Source organism: Abramis brama, assembly GCF_963993115.1.
Source record: "Abramis brama genome assembly, chromosome: 21".
NCBI lineage: Eukaryota > Metazoa > Chordata > Actinopteri > Cypriniformes > Leuciscidae > Abramis > Abramis brama.
In genome coordinates, this window is record NC_139983.1 from 925935 (window position 1) to 950119 (window position 24185).

Here is a 24185-nt window from a genome sequence, read left to right on the forward strand (position 1 = left end):
GGTAAGAAAACGGTCGAAACTGGCAGTCAAGGACGACGCTCAATTGCCTCGCCACTCCCAGTCTCTCCCGTCCAAGAGGGTCAGAATGACAGTGTGCGCCGCCACGTTGCCTCATTGCTCTCATTCCCCTCGCCCAGCGCTCAGATGGCAGTGACGCCGCTACGGCCTCGTCACTCTCGTCTCCCGCTGGGCAAGGAGGTGCGGAAACCAGGACTCAACGCCCCCGGGCCTCGCTCCTCGTTTCCCCTCCTTCCTTCGCCTCTGGGCAGCCCGCAGCTGAACGCCTCCGGGCCTTCCCTGCCGTCTGCCCCCCGGTGGAAGCAGGTAGGTGTTGCCCCGCACACCCAGACCCCGCTCTCGGCCGCAGCAATGCCTCCGAAGCCGGGTCCCTGCCTTCCACCTCGCTGCCCCTCCGCGGGTACGCCGGTGGTCCAGGTGGGCTCGTTGGTACGGTTTCTCGAAGCCTGGCTAGCGCTTCCGAGACCGCCCCGCTGTCTCACCCGCACCATCCGGCTCGGCTATGCAATTCAGTTTGCCCGCCGGCCTCCCAAGTACAGGGGCATCCGCTTCACCCAAGTGCGGAGCGTCGATGCCCCTGTCTTAAGGAAAGAGATCGACGTCCTGCTGGCGAAGGACACGATCGAGCCGGTCCCTCCAGCCGAGATGAGGTCTGGGTTCTACAGCCCTTACTTCATTGTACCCAAAAAAGGCGGTGGGTTACGGGCAATCCTGGACCTGCGAGTTTTGAATCGGGCCCTGCATCAAGTCCTTTCAAGGCAGGTCAGCGGTCCCACTTAAACAAGTTCAGAGGCTCCTGGGGCATATGGCAGCCGCAGCCGCAGTAATGCCGCTCGGTCTGCTCCATATGAGACCGCTTCAGCGCTGGCTTCACGATCGAGTCCCGAATGGGCGTGGCAGAGCAGCACGTTCCGGGTGAACATCACCCCGCACTGTCGCCAAACCTTCAGCCCTTGGTCAGACCCTGCTTTTCTACAGGCCGGAGTGCCCTTAGTACAGGTGTCCAGGCATGCTGTGGTTTTCACAGATGCTTCTGCCAACGGCAGGGGGGCCACGTACAATGGGCATGCAGTTTTGGGTCTGTGGATGGGGCCCCAACTGCATTGGCACATCAACTGCCTAGAGTTGCAAGCAGTATGCTTAGCCTTGTGCCGTACGGACAGCACTGCGACCGTTGCGTACATCGTATGTCGCGACTTGCCCGCCATCTCCTCCTTTGGAGTCAGAAGCATCTGAGGTCACTTCGTGCCATTCATGTCCCTGGTGTGCTCAACCGTGCAGCCGACGAGCTTTCATGGCAGCCGCCCCTTCCGGGAGAATGGCGACTCCATCCCCAGGCGGTCCAGCTGATATGGGAAATCTTTGGAGCCGCTCAGATAGATCTGTTTGCCTCTCCGGACACGACCCATTGCCAGTTGTTCTATTCCCTGACAGAAGGAACTCTTGGCATGGATGCACTGGCGCACAGCTGGCCCCAGGGCCTTCGCAAATATGCGTTTCCCCCAGTGAGCCTTCTCACACAGACTTTGTGCAAGATCAGGGAGGACGAGGAGCAGGTCTTGCTTGTTGCGCCATATTGGCCGAACCGGATTTGTTTTGCAGAGCTCATGCTCCTCGCAACAGCCCCTCCTTGGCCGATTCCTCTGAGGAAAGACCTTCTCTCTCAGAGACGGGGCACCCTATGGCACCCGCGTTCAGACTTCTGGAAACTCCATGTCTGGTCCCTGGACGGGACGCGGAGGTTCTAGGTGGCCTACCACAGGCTGTGGTAGACACCATCACTTCCGCTAGAGCCCCCTCTACGAGGCGCCTCTATGCGTTGAAGTGGAACCTATTCGTCGGTTGGTGTTCTTCCCGAAGGGAAGACCCCCGAACTTGCCCGATCAGTGTCGTGCTTTCCTTCCTGCAAGATGGGTTGGAGCGAAGGCTGTCTCTCCCTCCACCCTCAAAGTGTATGTTGCCGCGATAGCCGCACATCACGATGCAGTAGAAGGTAAGTCTTTGGGAAAGCACGACCTGGTCATCAGGTTCCTCAGGGGTGCTAGGTTTTTAAATTTTTTTTTAAAAAACTCCTTGTAATCAGCACCCCGTACCCTCTTGGGATCTGACTTTAGTGCTCAGAGCACTCCAGAATCCTCCATTTGAGCCCTTGCATGCAGTTGATTTAAATATCTTGTCAATGAAGACAGCTCTCCTGCTCACTTTGGCATCCATCAAGAGGGTAGGGGACCTGCAGGCATTTTCGGTCGATGAATCGTGCCTAGAGTTCGCGCCGGACTTCTCTCACGTTGTTCTGAGACCCTGGCCTGGATATGTGCCCATGTGTGATCAGGTAGTGAACCTGCAAGTGCTGAGGCAGACCCAGCCCTGGCTTTGCTCTGTCCTGTTCGCGCTCTGCGCCGCTACATTGACAGAACTCAAAGCTTTAGGACCTCAGACCAGCTCTTTGTCTGTTACGGAGGCCAGCAAAAGGGGAAGGCTGTCTCCAAGCAGAGGTTAGCCCACTGGCTAGTGGATGCTATTGTCCGGGCTTATGATTCCCAGGACGTGCCTTGTCCACCTAGGTTGAGGGCACACTCTATTAGGAGAGTTGCCTCTTCCTTGGCTTTAGCTCAAGGCGCCTCGCTGACAGATATCTGTAGAGCTGCGGGCTGGGCGACACCTAACACGTTCGCTAGGTTTTATAGCCTTCGTGTAGAACCTGTTTCCTCCCGTGTACTCGCTTCGGCCAGTAGCGCAAGGAATTAGGTTAGTGTTGGATTGCTACACCATTCTCGCCCCAAGGGCCAGATACGTGCGTTTTCCTGCTCCGTTGATTACCCAACAAACGGCTAACCTCGTGAGTTCCTCCGTCACCCCCCCCGGCGTCAGGCGAGGCGGATCGCCGGTCGCCAGGCCTGTTACCTCTCACTATGAGCTGAGTTCAGGCTGGGGTTTATGTTGCGGTCCCTACGGTGACCCCATATGTGTTTTCTCCACGATACGGTTACCCCCGGGTTAGCCAGTGTCTTCCCCTCGACAGAGTCTGCTCTGTCGTCTCTGCTGAGTACGCTCCCACCCTCAGGGCTGGGACTACCTCAGAGACTTCCATGTGTTTACTACCCTACGGGCTAGTGCACGTGTTTTCCTAGCGCCTCCCTTCGGGCAGGTTTTGGGCTCCGCAGCGTTCCCTTCTACATCTTGGGCATGCTTTCCCAGTGTTATCCAATGTCCACTGAGCGGGTCTTGCGGAACAGCAGTGTGACCTCTTCCCAGCTAAGCTTCCGCACATAAGAGATAAGTTATAAGAAACTGCTGGCTGAAGCTTAGGCAGGGCGCTGAAAGGGGCCAGCACCATGGTGTTTTATTAGGGATCCCAATTCGTTGGAAACTCCTCCGATGAGACGTAGGAGTTCCCGAACAAAAGGGAACGTCTCGGTTACGTATGGTAACCCTCGTTCCCTGAGTAGGGAACGGAGACATCTCGTCCCGTCGCCATGCTGTTGTACCTTCGCGGAGGACTGGACACCATTCGGCTCTTCAGCGAAAAGCGTTTGTGTATGCGCTTGCTTCCACCTTTATACCCGCACTGGTAGACGGGCCGCGGAATGCAAATCTTGCATGCCAATATTCATTGGCTCGTTTTAATTCACTCAAAGGCAATTGGTCTCCCTAGCGTGATCCCAATTCGTTGGAAACTCCTCCGACGAGACGTCTCCTTTCCCTCCGTTCCCAGGGAACGAGGGTTACCATATGTAACCGAGACGATCTCACAGATGTCTCTGCTTCGTTTGCTCATTCTCTTCCAGCACAACTCACTTACCTTGTCTAGATGACAACCATCACTGCCTGATGACAACTGGCTCTTATGGCTCATCTGAAAATATGAAATAAAGCGTTACATACAGAAACACTTCACCTAATAGTTAAAAAAAAAATCATAATACATTGTATACATCAAAGGGATAATGTACAGCCAGTCAGTAATTCATATAAAATAAACATGGACAGGATCAGGGTCCCCATACATAGCTTCCTATCAATAAATATTTGCACATGAAATATTGATTTGAGATAATATACAAGATTGCAAAATAGTTCAATTTCAAATAAATATTTCAAAGTAATGTTAATGGCTTTTATGCATCCACAGGCTCCACAGGTCTCTCGCACACTCTCGAAATCAGGGATACACTGTGTATTGTAAAATTTCAGGGTTTTGTGGTATGTAAGGACATGGCCAAAATTTGAGAGGGAGCTTCTGGGACTTAGTAAATGACATCTACACTGCCAGAATTTTAAGGACATGGTCCCTGTCCTCATAAACCCATAATGCGGTGCGTATTCAGGTCAAAAGTTCTCGTAAACCACAAAACCAACCGTCCACTTTTGTCAAAAGGTGGCGCTACTGAGCCCCTCCACCACGCTCGTATCTGAGACTTTGACCATGTCTACCGTCTGACATCTATGATGGTCATGTTGAGTTTAATGCAATTTCAAGAATGTTAAGAGCCTCAAAAATATCCAAAAATAATATTAAAATTTAATGTGTTGCCATGGCAACAGTATTTAAGATATCAAAAATCCTTTCACAGGTCTACATCTGCCGTGTTTTGACATTGTAGAGATCGTGTAAAAATAAGAGGGTGATTTCAAAGCATTTTGAAAGTGACACACTTCCTGCTGCCAGTTGGTGGCGCAATAACTTTGACTCACAATAGTCACATCCATGTGATCGGCCTCTTACATCGAACACACAGCTGAAGTTTCATCACCGCCTCCCACCGTCGATTTGATTTTGTGTGTTACAAATAATAATAATCCTAACAAAAACAATAGGGCCTTTGCCCTTTCAGGGCTTGGGCCCTAATAACAGTTTTTTCTTAGTCTTATTAAGTGCAACTATAATCAAAGTACTCTCTCAATATTCAAAGTGCAAACAGAGACCAAAACAGAGACCAGAGCGATGAGGTGTTACTGTTTAAATGTGAATTTTTGTCAGTTGGAGTTTTGGCTCATTTGAAGATTCTGGCAAAGCAGGCAATGAGATTTTTCAGAGTTTAGAAAACTGTAAGTCGTATCAGTTATAAAAGATAAAGCAGTCAGAATCAGAACAGTCTGAAGGTCTGAGCCGAGTCTGGAGGTTGTAAGGAGGAGTAACAATTAGAAAATTTTGTCTCATAATAATAATAATAATAATAATTTCTCAATCCAACATAATTAGTTAGTCAAACACAACAGACTGTCAGAATAAACTGTTTTAAACTGATACACAGACTATAATGGCGCTTTTCCACTGCATGGTACGGTACGGCTCGGTTCGGTACGGCACGCTTTGGCGCTTTTCCACTGCATGGTACGGTACGGCTCGGTTCGGTACGGCTCACTTTTGGCGCATTTCCACTGCATGGTACGGAACGGTACGGCTCGCTTCGGCTCGCTTTAAATGGTACCACCTCTGTTGAGGTTCCAAGCGTACCGTACCGATACTAAAATGTGACGTGAAAACACTGCAGATCACTGATTGGTCAGACAGAATCATCACTACCAGCGTCATTGTATTTACGACACGAGACACTAAACCCGCTAGATTTAAATAGCCAGTAGACAACAGCCAGCGCTGTAGCGCCTGTTTTAAAAGTATTTGCTTTAAAAAAAAAAAGTATAAACTTCGAAAAAAGAAATGGCTGAATCGTGGTCAGTGGACGAGGTGCAGACGTTCCTCTCGTTGGTTGCCGAGGAGTGGATGGGGAAACACGGAATGAAAAATTCGCATTTAATATGATGATGTCATGGCAGTAGAGACGGCAACTATAACGATCAGTCCCACCCACTTTGAAGCGGTACTAACTGCAGTGGAAAAGCAACCGAGCTAAAGCGAACCGAACCGTGCCGTACCGAGTCGAGTCGTACCACGCAGTGGAAAAGCGAAGCGAGCCGAACCGTTCCGCGCCGAGTCGAACCGTACCATGCAGTGGAAAAGCGCCATAAGAGGCAATAAAATGAAGATGATCAGATGCTGCTGAAGATCACACACACACTTACAGTTCTTCATCTACAGCAGAAATCTCAACAGATCTCATTGATTTATTGTTATTTAACTTTCCCAAAGTATCAGTTTCTCCTGATGGACACAAATGTCTGAATCACACATTTAATGTTTGTAGTTGATGCCGTTAAATGCTGATGATAAAAACGAGTGTGAAACTAATAACAGCACTGACAGTGATCAGAGGAAAATGTGTTTGATCAACAGGACGAGTGTCATAATTCATAATAATCTGTGTTGGGTTCACTGTTGATCATCATATGAAGATCAGAATAAAAGCATCTGTTGATTGTGTCTCATCAGCTCCTGTGATTCTGGATCCAAACACGGCAAATCCACGTCTCGTCCTGTCTGATGATCTGACCAGTGTGAGAAACAGCGGTAACAAACAACCTCTTCCTGAAAATCCAGAGAGATTTAATGGGTTTCTCTGTGTTCTGGGTTCAGAGGGTTTTAACTCAGGAACACACTGCTGGGATGTGGAGGTTAAAGAGAGTGAATGCTGGAGTCTTGGAGTAACTACAGCATCAAACCAGAGGAAGGGCACCGTTTTCTTCAAGACTGATGCCTGGAGTGTGACGTATGGATGGACTACACGTTCTGCTTTTCGTGTTAAACAGAAGCTTGAACGTGTGAGAGTGAATCTGGACTATGACAGACGAACGGTGTCGTTCTCTGATCCTGTAACTAACACACATCTACACACATTCACAACCACCTTCACTCACACACTCTTTCCATTCTTCTATTGTTATTCTGACTCTCTGAGGATCTTACCAGTCAATAGTCAGTAAACGTCACTCCTGTAGATCTTGATCTTCCTGCTTTCATCATGTTTCCAGTATTTAATCCATATCTCATGAGTAAGAGTGCTGTTGATCTGAGTATCAGTACGCTGGCTGTGATTGGGCCGTGATGATCACATGACTGATATCCAGCACTACAGCAACACTCACACTCTCATGTTGCTTTAACAGATCAATAAACAAGAGTGAAGTTTGTCACTTTGCTAATTTTCACATAATTATATTTTAAAAAAATTCTTCTAGAAACTGAGCCTAATTCTACACATGGACAGTTTCAATGAATTTGTAAATTAATAATTGTTTATTTCAGATTAAATGATCATTTGCTCACTTAAGTACATGGATGTAAACGGTAAACATTATAGGGAGATGAGAGGGTAATACTCCTATTGGACAAATCTGTTTTGCTGAGTCGAAAGCTAAAAACTATAAAATAAGATCTTTACTTCTGAAGTATTTGATTTCTGTTCCACCTGTAATTTCCTTTTGGAATACTTTGTTTGTTAACCTTAATTGGAAAAAAATCTGGCCTTTACAGAAGAAATTCTCTCTCACAAATAAAATGAAAGAAATTTCTCACAGTGGTTACAGGGAAATAATACTTGACAAGGACATGTGGCAAACATGAGGGACATCTGTGAACAATGAACCAATGACAACATGACACACAAGACAAGGGAACACATGGCAGAATCAAATGACTGTAACAGGGAATCACATGACAACAGGAAACATGACAGAGACATGAGACATGACCAAAACAAGACCTGACACTAACATGCTCTTTTTTTTTTAAATTCCTGATGAAACAGTGGTTCACTTATTTTGGTTGTGTCACTACACTCAGAAGCTTTGGACTGATATTGGTGTATTTGTCAAGTGTAAGATTTTGCCAGGCTTCTCAATACATATGAGAAACATTATCTTTGGGTACTTTGACTCAGACCCCACATACGAAAATATTTTCCTAAGCAAATTTTACATTTACAAATGTAAATTTTCAAACTGTAAACCTGTCTTCTTAAAAGAAATGGAAAATTATATAAATGTGATTTCAGCATCTACTAATAAGAAAGCTATAAGGACTGTTAAGATTTTTTTAAGGACTGATATTTATTTATGTTTCCCTTTCTTTTTTGCTGTTGTCTCCTTTATTATTGTTGTGGTTGATATTATGTTATGTATGCATATTCTTTTGTGTGTTCCCGTTCTCTGCACAAAAAAAAAAAAAAAAAAAAAAATGATAACGTTCTATATTTGGTGTTATATCGCTAGTAAAGTAGGGAAGAATATGGGTAATGTGGAAGAAATTTAATATGTTCTATATGTTTGCATTTTCTTATATTCATAGAATCTTAGAAATATGATGATAATCAGATTAATGTAGTGTCGATACATACCCTTATGAATATACGTATGTGTATGACCTTGTATACGTGACTTGACAAAAAGTAATGTGTGACTACGAGTGTTGACTGAGACAGAGGGGCTCCACTCAAGGGTAGCATATGATAAACAATGTATTAAGTTATGGCTGAGAGATATCTTCATGTAGCCTCAGGAAAACAACCTTGGGGGAGGAACAACTATAAAGAATGAAGAAAGCCCCAAGTCGTGGCCACACTCTGCAGGCACTTTGTAATGACTGTATGACTGCTGACCTTTCCTTGCAAGGGAATAAATAATCTTTAAAGACAATTGATCCATGTTTGTCTCTTATTCAGTAAGTAGAAAATTGTTTGCCACTACAGTAGCAATATTCAATTTGAAATGTAATATGTAAAATGACAATGCAATATGTAAAATGGCAATGCATTTCTGTATTTAAATGTACATTTTCCATTACATTTGTGCAGAGTTCGGCGCAAAATGAAAATGAAAATTCAATTATATAATTTACATTTGCCATTTCATACACTACTTTTAATATGTAAATTGATGTAGCAAATTAGCTCAAAATAAATATTAATAATCAGTCATAACTTGTAATAATTAATTCTGAATATTTGGATCAGTTAATATAATTCATTTAATGTAGCAAAATTAATATTAAAACCAATCAACCTGTTCATCCCGTGAACACTCAAGTGTTAATTGTCATGTCTTGTCATGTTATGTCTTGTTCCTGTTCTTTCTCTCTACTCTGTCTCCCTCTGCTGGTCTTTTTTGGTTACTTTCTCTTTCCCTTTTCTCTTCCTCCAGCTGTTCCTCATCTTCTCTGACTACCTCGTTTACTCTCATCCCACCTGTTCCCTCTTCCCTCTGATTAGGTCTCTATTTCTCTCTCTGTTCCTGCTTCTTTCTTTGTCGGATTCTCACTTGAGTTTCTCATGCTAGAAGCAAACTACAGTCCTGTTTGTCTCTGTCCTAGTCCTGTCCTGTTGGCATCCGCCTGGTGAACGCGATCTATTCTCTGCTAATCATCTTGTTCTTGTATTCTGTCCAGTTCATCTGACGCTGTGAGAGATCTGGTAACCGCAGTCTTTTCTCGAGCCATGTCTACTCTGAGAGACCTGCAGCCTGTCGCCGCAAACACAGCCTTCTCTGTCTGCTGCCTAAAGACTCTTTTTGAAGTTATCTGAAGTATTTTTTGCTGAAGTATTTTTATTTCATTTTTATCGCCCTCTCTGCGGGTTGCCTGTTTTGCCATTATCTCTCAAGAAGAAGAATTGTGTTCTACATTTTGCCACCCTGTGTTCTCATTAAAGACTCTATTTTGTTAATTCGCTTTTGGGTCCTCTCTTACCTGCATAACAGAAGAATCCGACCAACGATGGACTCAGCGACTCCTAATCCTATCCAGTCAGCTGTCGAGATCCAGGGAGCGATGATCGGCCAGCACGAGGAAGAGTCCGCTGCTCGACTTGCCGTTGAGACCCTGGCTGCCCAAGTCTCAGATCTCACCAAACAGATACATCATCTTCGCCTCGACCCACCAATCGCTTCCAGGGCTCCCGAGTTTCCCGAACCCAGAGTCAATAACCCGCCGTGCTACGCTGGTGAGCCCACTGAATGCCGCTCGTTTCTCACTCAGTGTGATGTGTTTTTTTCTCTCCAGCCCTCCACTTACTCCAAGAGCAGAGCTCGTATTGCCTACGTTATATCTCTCCGGGAGTGGGGAACGGCGATCTGGGAGGCGGAGGCTGAATGTACTCACCAGTATCAGGACTTTAAGGAGGAAATGATACGAGTTTTTGACCGGTCTATTTTTGGAGAGGAGGCTTCCCGGGTCTTGTCTTCATTATGTCAGGGTAAGCGGTCCGTTACAGACTATTCTATTGAGTTTCGGACTCTCGCTGCCTCTTGCGACTGGAACCAGCCGGCCTTACTCGCCCGTTTTCTGGAGGGGCTCTGTGCTGAGGTTAAGGATGAGATCCTTTCCAGAGAAGTTCCTTCCAGTGTGGATTCCTTGATTGAACTCGCTATCCGCATTGAGAGACGGCTCGACCTTCGTCGCCGAGTTCGTGGAAAGGAGTCCGCCTTCTCCGTTACCTCCCTCTCCGCATCTCTACCATCTCCCTCCGCCAGCTCGGACTCCGAGCCCATGCAGCTGGGGGGCATCCGCATTTCGGCTAAGGAGAAGGAGCGGAGAATCACCAACCGCCTCTGTCTGTATTGCGGTTCAGCTGCTCATTGTGTTTCCTCCTGCCCTGTAAAAGCCAGAGCTCACCAGTAAGAGGAGAGCTACTGGTGAGCGCGACAACTCTGGTCTCTCCTTCAAGGGCTTGCACTACTTTTTCGGTCCATCTCCGCTGGACCGGCTCGTCGGCTACCTGCAGTGCTTTGATAGACTCTGGGGCGGAGGGCTGTTTTATGGATGAGACCTGGGCTCGAGAACATGATATTCCTCTTAAGGAATTAGAAGATCCCACGGCCCTGTTCGCTTTGGACGGTAGTTCTCTCCCCAGGATTCAGCGTGAGACGCTGCCTTTAACCCTCACTGTCTCTGGTAATCATAGCGAGACCATTTCTTTTTTTATTGTTCAGTCACCTTTCACTCCTATTGTTTTAGGCCATCCCTGGCTAGTCCGTCATAATCCCTCTATTAATTGGGCTAAGAATACTATCCTCTCTTAGAACGTCTCTTGTCATGTTGAGTGTTTAATGTCTGCCATTCCTCCCGTTTCCTCTGTCTCTATTTCTCAGGAGGAGCCTGGTGATTTGACGGGGGTGCCGGAGGAGTATCACGATCTCCGGATGGTGTTCAGTAGGTCCCGGGCCACTTCTCTCCCTCCACACCGTTCGTATGATTGTAGTATAGATCTTCTTCCGGGAACCACTCCCCCCCCCGGGGAAGACTATACTCGTTGTCAGCTCCCGAACGTAAGGCTCTCGAAGATTATTTATCTGTAGCTCTCGATGCCGGTACTATAGTCCCCTCCTCTTCTTCCGCCGGAGTGGGGTTTTTCTTTGTTCAAAAGAAAGACGGGTCCTTACGTCCCTGCATCGATTATCGAGGGCTGAATGACATAACGGTTAAGAATCGTTACCCGCTACCTCTTATGTCATCAGCCTTCGAGATCTTGCAGGGAGCCAAATTTTTTACTAAACTGGACCTTCGTAACGCTTACCATCTCGTGCGCATCAGGGAGGGGGACGAGTGGAAGACGGCGTTTAACACTCCGTTAGGGCACTTTGAATATCGGGTCCTTCCTTTCGGTCTCGTAAACGCTCCAGCTGTCTTTCAGGCACTGATAAATGACGTCCTGAGAGACATGCTGAACATCTTTGTTTTCGTTTACCTTGACGATATCCTGTTTTTTTCGCCGTCACTCCAGATCCATGTCCAGCACGTCCGACGCGTCCTCCAGCGCCTTTTAGAGAACCATCTTTACGTAAAGGCTGAGAAATGGACTTTTCATGTACTTTTAAGTAACACTTTAAAACATAATTTTAACATTTTATGTGAATACATGTGTTAATATTACTGTATATGTTGTAGTTTGATGAACTTTGTGTAATTTGATAGGTTCAAACTCCGAATGGAACAACTTCGCGGTGAGTTCATGTGGTGGAGAAATATTTTTTTCGTCACAATGTGGTAATATTTTAATCTAGAATGATGTCAAAAATCATATTTAATTTGTATTTCTGTTGGTTGAAGTTGGTATTGTTATATCCAGATAATTTGTATATTGTTATTTTTGAACGTTGAGTTTTCTGCAATGCATTAGCCGCCCGATTTTATGGGATGGTCGAAATGGCAATGTTCAAATTCAAAGACCTAACGTTAGGCTAACGTTAACGTTAGTTAATACTGTATGCAACATGTTGCAACAGAATTTTGTTACTTAGTTATTTGTTATAAATAACCCTTTTCCACTGTCATCTGTGTAAAACTCCGTCTCCTATTACAGAGCATGCTGGTTAAGGTGAAACTTGGGGATGGTCAAAAATTTGTTAAAATAACCGAACTGAGCCTGAAGGAATTTTTGTCTGCTGGTAAGAAAAATGTATACTTTTACAGCGATGAATCGTTTAATTATCGCGTTCTCGATTCAAATATGTGTGTTCTGCTTTTCAGTCTTTTCAAACGCATCCTTCGAATGCTTGTTTCTGTGTTGCAAATATTAAAATTAATAATTGAAAAGTACTGGGATAAACGTTTAATGTCTGGATATAAGCACTGATGTCCATGGTAGAGATTAAAAATCGAGCAAATCACCTGTTTTACACTTCAAATTAAGATTGTACCAATTACATCGTTACGCCTCAAGATGGCGCCAAGAGACTGTAAAAAATGTATTTGTCCTTGAATCATTCATTCAAAAGATTAGTTCAAAAGGCTGATTCATTCGGCAAAGAAACATTTAATTGAATTAAATAATTCATTCAAGTTAAAAAAAAAAATAGTTGGACTGCAGCAATTAACATTTTGTTGGAGTCTTTAGTAAATTACATGTTATTTTGTTGTCTATTTAGAATCATGGGAGAACCATGATCTCAGTTTAAAAAAAAAAAAAAAATCATGATTCTCCGTTAATTTTAGTATTTTAATGAATTTGTAAAAAAAAAAAAAAAAAAAAAAAAAATATATATATATATTATGGGGGGCCAAACAGGAAATAATTCTATGTAAATCCGAATATATAGTTAAAACTCTGAATATATAGTTGTAAATCCTGAATATATAAATGTAACCCTGAATATATAGTTATAACTCTGAATATATAAATGTAAATCCTGAATATATAGTTATAACTCTGAATATATAAATGTAAATCTGAATATATAAATGTAAATCCCGAATATATAGTTATAACTCTGAATATATAAATGTAACTCTGAATATATAGTTATAACTCTGAATATATAAATGTAAATCCTGAATATATAGTTATAACTCTGAATATATAAATGTAAATCCTGAATATATAGTTATAACTCTGAATATATAAATGTAAATCCTGAATATATAGTTATAACTCTGAATATATAAATGTAAATCCTGAATATATAGTTATAACTCTGAATATATAAATTTAAATCTGAATATATAAATGTAAATCCCGAATATATAGTTAAAACTCTGAATATATAAATGTAATCCTGAATATATAGTTATAACTCTGAATATATAAATGTAAATCCTGAATATATAGTTATAACTCAGCATGTGAGCTCCGCTCAATATTCCGCTCTATGCCAATGCGCTCCACTCAATCTCTCACGGCCCAAGCGCTCAAATCCCGCTCCGACATGAAATCTCAGTGTAACGTAGGCTACTGTACTATAGCCTTTGTTGATTATTTTTAAGGCATTGTTGGGGGCATTTACCATTTTGCATAGGTGGCCTCAGCACATTGTTTGTGTGATAATAGGCCATTCTTTAAACTTTATTAGTTTCAGAAAGATTCTCGCGGATACAGAGACAGTTGAAACAAAGGCAGATCTTTTTACAAAAGCACAAGGTTTTGGTGTTATTGTGAATGTACACAAATAAAAGTAGACCCTTTGTAGTTGTCTTACACACTAATCTGTATGGCCAAAAATTGACGGAGTTTCTTCCGCTGTCATTAAAGAAAAATCCATCAGAACGCGCTGGCGGGTGTTATTGTGAATGTTAATAAGGAAACACTTATTAACGTTAAGCTAAAGGGTCACCATAGACCGGCTGCTTTACGACAGTCACATGAACCAGGAAAAAACATTCTTAATGCATTTAAAAAATTACGTTTTGAATCTTTAAAAAACATTCAGAAATAACGTTTTCAGGTGATTCTCCAACTACAGGCACTTTAGGCACTGTGAGCTTATGGGAAATACACTCTCTTAAAACACACTTAAAACACACTTAAAACAGTCTTCCTAGCTTCACTCATGTGTCTTCAATATAACAGTGGCCAGTTTTACAATTACATGGAATATTATTATTTTTAACAGTTTTTCTGAAGAGCGCTTTCAGAGATTTCCACCACTTTTCAATTTATGTATTAATGTTATGTCATGGCCCACAGAAAACATTACACTATTTGAGTTTAGCAGGCTTTCCTGATGGATTGTCATTGTGCCGCGAACAGTTGAAGGTCATCCGGCAGAAGAGCATCGATTGCATCAAGTTCTTCATTTTCAATGAAGAACAATTTGATGTTAGTCTCCGAAGCTAGAAGATCATTGAAGAGAGTTTTTGGGCTTGATTTATCCTCTCCCATCGCAACCATTCTGTCTTCTGGCCCACTGCTGCTCCGGCTCCGTCTGCCACGACCAGCCTCCGGGACACTCCAGGCCACTTCTGTCCAGCCCATCTCAAAAGGCAATGTGGACAGAAGGAAGATATTCCTCTTGGAGCGATATTGGGTGGTTGGCCCATCACTGACACCATGAAGAGCCGTCAGTCCTGGGTTTGCTCTTTCAGATGTTTGTGTGGGCCCGATGGCTGCGGGATCATGGGAACATGTGGACATCACTCCCTGTCGGATCGGCCACAGCCGTGTGCCATATGGCCTGTGGAGAGAGTCTCCTTACTGCACTGACTGGACTTCATCCCCATATTTGCAGAGGCAGTTCTCTGAGAACTCCAGATGTAAAGATAAGTCTCCCTCTCCCATCTTCTCCTGGAAATGGCGTATTGCCGTGTATCGGTGCTTCAAGTTATATGTGTGTCTCCCAGATTTATTTTTCAGCACAGATGAGAATTTTTCCAGTGAAGATTCCAGTGTGTCCAAAACTTTGGTCTTGACTGTCAAATGTGCTTGAAACTTTACATCTTTCTCTCTGCAACTGACACACAATCACGGTACATGTGTGCTATTCTCACAGCAGAGAGAGGCCATGAGGTCGTCAGCGTTGTTGGTGTTAATCACTCTACACCGCATCAACTCATCCGCCATGACTTGTGTACTGTGTCTTCTGCAGAGACGTGTGTGTGTCCTGTACTCTCGGCTAACCACCCGAAAGGGCCCTGGATCTGGATCTGGATCTGGATCACGCCTCTCGGAGAACTGTGAGTAAGAAATCTTTTCCTCAGGAAACTCTTTTAGGAGCTTCTCATGAAGACGTTGCACAGATTCATTCAAGAAGCGCTTCTGCATTTGAGTGTTTTTGCTTGTCAGTGTTTCTGTTGTGGCCCTTGAGTCCCGTGATTGATGAAGTTGAGGATTTTCTCCTCAGTGGTGCTGCTCATCTTGTTTAATTGCAAACCTCGATTATACTTTAAGGTTTGTGCCCCTTTTGCAGTCAGTCTTTGCTGAGATACCCAATTCTCTCTGTGCAAACTTCATTAGCCTGTACTTCTGGAGACTTTTAGAAGACACAGCTTTGGCTGATCAGCCGCTGGTGTTTGGCAGAGCTTTCTCTCCTGTATTTCTCCCTCAGCTGAGAAATGATGGAGTTTTGAAAGGTTCGAGTCCTCCTCAGTTTCTTTGGTCCCTCCGTCATTTGTCATTACACCATTACTCTGTGCTGAGTCATCATGACTGATTTTGTTCTGTAGTCTGGCGAACCTTTTCGATTTTTCTCAAGGCATCACCCAGCTGTACACTGTCAGAAATAGGGGTACAGTAGGAGTCCATTTCTGTCCCCCAAAGTACAATCTACACTAACGTACCCCATAGGGCTTATTATTGGACCTCAAGGTACACATATGTACCGTTTCTTTTAAAGGTTAATGTACAATATTGTACCCTTGAGGGTACAGCCCCAGCGACAAGCCATTGTACCCCTAAAGTTACAATTATGTACTTTATTTTCTGAGAGTGTATATTAACCTCAGACACATCTCTGAAAGCTCTGATCTATCTCTCCTCACTCTCCTCCTAGCCCTGGATGCAGATCTGTCCTCTGTGGGGGGGTGAGCAGTGGCTATACGCCGTCGCCGGCTTCGCTGATCTTCCACTGTTTTCTTCTCTTTCCTTCTGCTTTCTGGAGGCCTCTAAGATTGGCTTCACTATTCCTCTTTCTTCTTTCCTGCGATATCTTTCTCTGTCCTTTTCTATTTTCTGTTGATATTTAACTGGATCTGCTTTTATTCTGTCCCCGTATTCCTGTGACTTCTTGGCCATCGACTTCGGCACCTTAAATATAAATATAGATAAATAAAAATAAATATAGAGTGTACTGGAATGGTGATATATAAAGTTCTCAGTCCAAAAGCACAAATATGTCTTGAGAACATGCTAATAGCGCACAAAAACAGCATATATCATGTCCATAGCTACGCCTGTAACTTCTCAGAGGTGGAAATGATGTTTTAGCAGTTCTTCTGCAATATTAGCACTCCCTCATGTCAGGCTTAGCTACTTCTGGACTTAGCATGTTGTTTACTCGAAATAAACATACATACATTATTTTCATATTTGTTGTACATAATTCAACCGAACTACAGCCAAGGTGGAAATAAACTCTTATAGAGTTACCTTGATTTATTCTCTTGAGCTGAAGAGCACATGTGCCTGAAGTTTCATCTTCAACTGATACGTCCCTTCACTGTTATCTCCATGGTTACCGAGTAAATAAAATATTTAAGGTGGATTTTGTTGAGGGAGGTGGAAGTGACGGAAAACCTGGGGACAGACTTATTTTATTCCAAAAATAGTTTAAAATTGTGATATACATATGGAATTTTGATGGTATGATATTATTTTATTTGTCCTTAAGACAAACATGTTAAAAAATATTTTTAAATCGATCCTTTAATATAATTTTTTAACATTCAAAGAGGGCCAGTCTGGGTTGGGGACAAGCATAAAACTGCTAAATCTGCTAATAAACAGCCTTGCAAAAGCATTTTTAAAAGAAAACAGGGGCAATATTTGGTGGTTACTAGGATGTTGGAGCATGAACTTCATAATGACAATGTATTTGTGCATTTGTTTGTTTATTAATTTACAAAAAAAAGGCCAAGGACACAAAAGTGCCTGTAGTTGGAGAATCAGCCTTTCATAACTTAATGGGAATGTTATCAAAACATACTAATAATAATAATAATAATAATAATAATAATAAATTTTATTTGGAAAAGCGCCTTTCAAGGTACCCAAGGACACTGTACAGTTTGATAGGCAGAGACAAGGGAAATATAAAGACATAAACATAAAGAACATACAGGGTTTAAAATGTTATCATGCACACACAAGACATAGGAATACACTGCGCACAAGGTGTAAAATCAGATCAATCAAGTCAAATTATGGGACTGCAGGAAAGCTAGGCTAAAAAGATGGGTTTTTAATTTAGTTTTAAAAGTGGATAAACCTGTGCATTGGCGCAACTCAAGTGGCAGAGCATTCCACAGTTTGGGGCCTACCACGCTGAACGCCCTGTCGCCCATGGTGCGGAGGCGAGATGTGGGGACGTATAAGAGGCATGTATCAGTAGAACGAAGGGTGCGTGAGGTCGTGTATGGGGTGAGGAGATCAGATAGGTAAGATGGGGCTAGATTATGTAGGGATTTATAGACAAGTAGAAGGTTTTTGTAGTGTATGCGATAGTGGACAGGAAGCCAGTGTAATTGCTGAAGGATAGGGGTAATGTGATCCCAGGGCCACTAACATATTTGTGTTAGCTTGGTAAGTGAGACTACAGAGGACATTAAACTGGTGAACTCATCTACTCACTTGCAAATTATTCAAACTCAAACTTTCAGGGAGAAGTAGCATCCCTGTTGATCCAGCAGGGGGCGCACGACCCTGACGAACGCCTCCATGATCATTCACTGCAGGCCCGTCTGATCTGGATCACAATCATCTCGGTTTGGAAATCTCACGTGTTGCTATCCTGGATCTAATCCATCTTACTTTTCTGCCAGTTTCTCAAAGCAAAACAGGATTGATCCCCCTGATCCAGATCCCAGCTCCAGATGGGGTTTCATTCACAGTGTAGTTTTCTAGTTAAAGAGCAACAGCTGGAAGAGTCTTATCAGAGTCACACTTTAAGTGTTTTATTTGAAGAGAAAGAAAACAACATAAACAAACAAACAAACATTCATTTCTTTCATTCCCAGTTTCCCTGAAGCAGACGGACCCCTACGGAGCCCCTGAAGGGACACGAGACCAGAGGACATTAAACAGGTGAACTCATCTACTCACCAGTCGCTTTCTCAGTTTATAATCGCGCTCTTGCATTTTATTATAACTATTCTAACGCAAACTTTCAGGGGAAATGTTTGTCTATCAGGAGTTCCCAATCTTTTAGAGGCCAAGGGCCACTTAATGACATCGAAAACACAGCGATATTTACATGTAAGACCCACTTTATACTCAATCAAATTGTATACTATTGTATTTAAAGTTTTATCTGGAAAAAAATTAGCATCTAAGTTACATTACTCATTACATTACTATTTGCTGTTTACTTGTTTTAAATAAGTTTTTATATTTATTTTGTATTTTAAACATTTTCATTGTTTAATTATTCATGTAATCTAAATGTTACACATTTTTAAAATATTTTTTTAATATGGGAAACATTGTTTATAAAAATATATTTATTTATTTTAAAATAGTTAATTATTCATTTTAATATTTTTATTATTTAATTATTTAAATTAACTATTTATGGTTTACTTATTTCTTTTAATCTATTTATATATATTTATTTTTTATTTAATTTTTTTTATTGTTTACTTATTTTTCTAATCTATTTCAATAATGTGTATTATTTATTATAATAACAATTATATTTTGTTTTGTTTATTTATTTTAATATATATTTATTTAATTCTTTATTTTAATATTTTTTATTTTTTATTTATTTAGATAAATGTTTTATGGTTTTCTTATATTAAATCTATTTTTAACACACTTTTATTGTTTACTTAGTTATCTATTTCAATCTAATTTGTATTATTTATTATAATCAGCTTTATTTTATTATTTTATTTAAATATATATTTTTTAATTATTCATTTAAATATTTTTATTATTTAATTATTTAAATAAATTATTTTTGGTTTACTTATTTATTTTAATCTATTTTAATCTATTTTTTTTATTTAAATATATTTATTTAATTATTCATTTAAATATTTTTATTATTTAATTATTTAAATAAATTATTTTTGGTTTACTTATTTATTTTAATCTTTTTATTATTTATTTATTTACATTTTTTTCTTTATTTTTCCCCCATTTCCAGTTGTCCTGTAACTGTCTCCAGCGAGCCCCTCTCTCCCCCTGAGGGGCCGGCCCGTCAGGACAGGGGAAGCGGAGTGTGTTCGGGCCGTGTGCTCCGGTGACTCACTCCTGCAGGACGAGGAGGAGTGGCGCTCGGATCATCCCGGGAGGAGGAGCTCGTCTCAATGCTCGTCTCATGCGGGCCGCTTCACTTCCATCTGCAGCACTGCAGAATGTAAAAGAGCCACAGCCGGCCCAGAACAAAAGCTCCATTCAACACTTTGAGCCGCTTCCCCTTCACACACACACACACACACACACGCTGTTGGACACGCATGGGCCTGCACACATGAAAGGCCTGAATCAGAGCCATTCTTCTCCTCCAGCTCGGCTTCACCTCTCCGTCATGCCTGGACTCCCTCTGCTCCTCTCACGTCTGCAGGAGCTCCTCATCCGTCCACATGAGCGCATCCGAGCGCGTCGCTTCCGGCCCGTCCGACAGCGGGTGACCAGGGCATGAACGCCACACAGCTCTGGAGAGACGCTAGCAGAACATTCATGATCCCTCCAGTGAGGGCTTCCAGAACCAAAGAGAGTTACTGTCAGCTGTCAATCACACAGACAGCTGTCAATCACACAGCTGTCATCCACTCATCCTCAAGCCGCTTCAAACTCGTCATTTATTCAGTCGGACCTTCTGAACATTTTAAAGCAGGTCTTTTTCAACACAATGACTGATAAAAAACAGCATACGCTTTTCAAAAGGGGTTTTCACGTGCCATAGAAGAACCGTTTTCAGTTCCCCAAAGAGCCTGTCAGAGACCAGTTCTTAAAATAAAAAATGTTCTTAGTGTGAAGAACATTTTAATAATCTAAAGAATATTTTGGTAGCACATTCTATGAAGTCCATGCTTATAATGAATTATAGCTCCATTTATACTTATTTATAAGCAAGTATTATCTATAAGTATTATATATATACTTTTATAAAGACTCATTAAGACCTATACTACATTAAAAGAACAGTTATAGTTACATTTATAATATTTGTATTACTTATAAGTCATGCATTTGCTTTTCAATGCGCATGCTCATAATCCATTACACACTGATTTACCAGTTGTAGCCCTCACACCGTTTTCACTTTATAGCCCTTAATTCTGTAATTGTGGACAAATGTGGGCACAGAGGACTCAGATGTGATCCTATTTTTTATTTATTATAAATGTTATATCACTGTCTTCGATAAAATTTTGTCTATCCATTTATGGTGTGTTTTTTTATTTTGGGGGTATTTTTGAATTTATTTACTTCAAAAAGTACCATATTTTCTATGTAAATTATGCTTATTTTTTTTGAGTGTGAGTTTTTGCCATGATGAGAATGTTGTACAGGATCAGCCCTTCATTTGTGTGTATGTTAGATATGCATTGTATTGGATCTATTGATTTATTTTTACAAAAAAACAAGAAGAATGCTCTCAATTACAGTTTTTCCCATTCATTTCTATGGGTGCCCATTTTTGACCCAAATACAAGATTAAGGAGTTTGTTTTTTTCACCCACTTAACATTGTAGAATTGAGTCAAAAAAAATTGTGTGTGTTCATGAGGCAAACTAAGGAAAATTAGCCAAGTCTTGTACCGCTCAGATCAAGGGAAGTATTTTTTAAAAATAAATCAAAATTATTTTGCCCACATTTGTCCAGAATTCGGTTTTAGGGTTAATTACTCAGTCTGATGGTTCCATGAATGTATTTATGCATTGCCATAATGTTATTATATAGTTACAATGACTTTTTAGTAACTCAGATCTATTTCTGTCAAATAAGTGAATATATTGTTATTAATAGCCATATTGTTTTCTTAGAAATACTCATTGTGAGTGATAATAGTTACTAACCTCCATAAATGCTTCATTGATGTCTTTTAGTAAGGTAAAGTGAAATCATGGGGTTCCTGTGCTGGATTTAAAGTCTTGTGAAGCGTTTGTGAGGAACAGGAGAAGATATAAGTCTCTTTAGATGCATAACATCAGGCTTGAGGACTATTGATCATCAGACACAAACGCCCATGACATCTGATTACATCCTGACACGATTTATGTCTAAAGGTCATTTGTTTTGAGAGGGTAATATTATTCGATATCTAAATATCTAAACATTCTTAAATCAAGATATATTTACTGGGGAAGCAAAACTAATGAGATATTAAGCCTTGTTTTATGAAAAATGCATCAGAATGAAGTGGGTTTATGCTTAAAACAATAATAAAAATCTGTTAGTGAAGTAAGAAAAATATTATTGTTTTCATTTTGAATTTTTACTTTTCTGACTCCATTTGCAGATATTTGTTCTTGTTTTATAAACAATGTTTATCAATGAAAATTAGCCAAAAAATATATACAAGTAAAAATAAGCCAAATGAAGGACATGAAACGAAGTCTGCCTTCCACGGATCGTGCGAACTGAGACGGAGCTGGATGACGTGGCGAGATACACAGGCTTGCTAAAGGCCCTGACACACCTAGCCGATTAGCATCGGATGGCTCAGTTTCTCTGTGTGTTCTGCACCGCTGGCACTAGTTGTACATCGTTGGGGGTGTTTGGGCCTATTGGATCAGCGTCGTCAGTGAGAGAGAGAACTCTGATTGGCTGTTCAGCTAAGCGAGCGAGAGAGTGCACGAGAATGAAAGCAAAAGTGATTAAAGCGAGCAAATAAAGCCAAGGCATGACTTTCGGCATGATATACCAGCTCCTCATCTGTGTCTCAGACCTGCATCAGCCCGGGCCAGCAGACTGGCCTCTCGCAGGAGGGTGGCGCTGCCCGCTTGTCCACAGGCTACTGACCCACTCCAGGATCCAGAGCGGGCCTGAGATGGGTGACCTGGGGAACCCTGCTTGCCCCAGGCTTGGGGTTGAGCCTCACTCTCCACGGAAAAGAGCAATTTACTTTTCCCCTGGGTCTCTCTCACACATGGCTTGTTGCCATGATGGCCAGGCATCGAACCTGGTCAGACGAGACTTCCTCATGTTCTGATGCAGCAGGTCTGACGTGAGCTTCCTCGGCCGTAACCCGCCTCTCCCACAGCATACCTGGGAACACGGTGAGTGCAATGCACCCTTCACCATGCATTACAAAAGACACAAGGTCTCCTGGCGCAGTGAACCCTGATGCACAACGCCGCAGGATTCCTACCCGAGGTACGCCGGATTTGGTTCCACTGAGGCCACTGGTACGAAGTCTGGGTGCATGGTTAACGCTTCCCAGCTCGTCACACTGGCTTCTCAGAACAATTCGTCTCGGCTATGCGACCCAGTTCACCAGACACACAGCCCTCACTTCACTGATCTTCATTTACAGCCCTCACTTCATCGTACCCAAGAAGGGTGGGAGGCTCCGACCAATCCTGGATTTAGGAGTACTGAATCAGGCCCTTCACAGGCTCCCGTTCAGGAGGCTCACCCGGAAACACATGATAATGTATCGGGTATATGGACTGATTTGCAGCGATAGACCTGAAGGATGCATACTTTCACGTCTCAAGCTCTCCGCCCTCTTTTCCTGATGTGGAGTCGGACTCGTCCGCAATGGCAGCACATCTCTCTGAAGACCGCACTCATTCAGTGCTGAACTGCTTGAATATGTTCAAGTACATGACAGCGGTCCCTCTCAAATACTTTCAGGGGGGTCCTGGGGTATATGGCATCCTTGGCCGTGGTAACGCTGCTCGGGTTGATGCATATGAGCCCGCTTCAGCACTGGCTTCATGCCCGAGTCCTGAGATGAGCATGGCACCACGGCACACATCGCATGGCTGGAGTTTTCTACGGGCAGGAGTTCCTCTAGAACAAATATCCAGACGCTTTGTTGTAACAACAGATGCTTCCAAAACTGTATGATGTGTGCCGTATGCACTGGGCATAAGGCTTCGGGTTCATGGACGGGACAGCGGCTGCACTGGCACATCAACTGAGTTGTTGGCTGTACTTCTAGCCTCCAGGAGGTTTCAATCCTTGATCCAAGTCAAGCACGTGCTGGTCCGGGCGGACAACACAACGGCAGTGGCATATATCAGCCACCAGGGTGGCATTTACTCGTTGCATGTCAGAACTCGCCCACCATCTCCTACTTTGGAGTCAGCAGTGATTGAAGTCTCTGCAAGCCACTCACATTCTGGGCGACCTTTGCGGGTTCGCTCTCACAACCGGCTACGCTCAGGACAGAGCAGAGACTCCATGCCCAGACAGTCCACCTGATTTGGAGTCAATTCGGGACAGCACAGGTAGAACCATTCGTCTCTCAAGATTCCTCCCACTGTCCCCGGTGGCACTCCCTGACTGAAGCCCCCCTCGGCACGGATGCACTGGCACACAGCTGGCCCAGGAGCCTCACTGCACACCTGTTGTGCAAGATCAAGGAGAATGGCTGCACCCTATTGGCCCAACCAGACCCTCCCTGGGCCAGGGCACAATCTGGCACCTGTGCCCAGACCTCAGGATCCTCCATGTGTGGCCTCTGGACAGGATGAGGAGGATTTCAGAGGGCTATCTCCAGCAGTGATAGACACAGTCACTCAGGCAAGACCCTACAGGGAGATCAGTCTGAGCCCTTACAGCCAGTTGAGCTTCGTGTCCTCTCCATGAAGACGGCCCTCCGGACTGCGCTCTCCTCTGTCGAGGGTGGGGGATCTACAAGCCCTCTCCGCTAACCAGACATGCCTAGAGTTCGGACCGGCAGTCTCTCACGTGGTCCTGAGATCCTGGCTCGGATATGTGGACCCT

General features: G+C 42.9%; 2 protein-coding genes across 3 annotated transcripts in view; both read left to right on the forward strand.

Annotated features, from left to right (window-relative positions):
* Window positions 1–8815, forward strand: part of LOC311071962 (E3 ubiquitin-protein ligase TRIM39-like) — a 64508-nt gene extending 55693 nt beyond the window's left edge. Inside the window, exon 6 of the mRNA XM_084096602.1 lies at window positions 6350–8815. Within this exon, the coding sequence (XP_083952728.1) occupies window positions 6350–6840 (491 nt within the window). The 3' untranslated portion in view covers window positions 6841–8815. The remainder of the gene's footprint in view (window positions 1–6349) is intronic.
* Window positions 8816–10617: 1802 nt separating this feature from the next.
* On the forward strand, window positions 10618–21685 carry LOC311071968 (uncharacterized protein). Of its 2 annotated transcripts, XM_084096608.1 has the most exons (7): window positions 10618–11175; window positions 11631–11714; window positions 11822–11850; window positions 12210–12294; window positions 18293–18359; window positions 18446–18530; window positions 19426–21685. In XM_084096608.1, exons 2-7 carry the CDS (start codon window positions 11702–11704, stop codon window positions 19465–19467), a joined length of 321 nt encoding a protein of 106 aa, XP_083952734.1. In that variant the 5' UTR covers window positions 10618–11175; window positions 11631–11701; the 3' UTR covers window positions 19468–21685. The 2 variants fall into 2 exon arrangements, with proteins under 2 accessions (XP_083952734.1, XP_083952735.1); XM_084096609.1 differs by lacking the exon at window positions 18446–18530 and adding an exon at window positions 15208–15295 and having other exon boundaries at window positions 10618–11714.
* Window positions 21686–24185: the final 2500 nt, after the last annotated feature.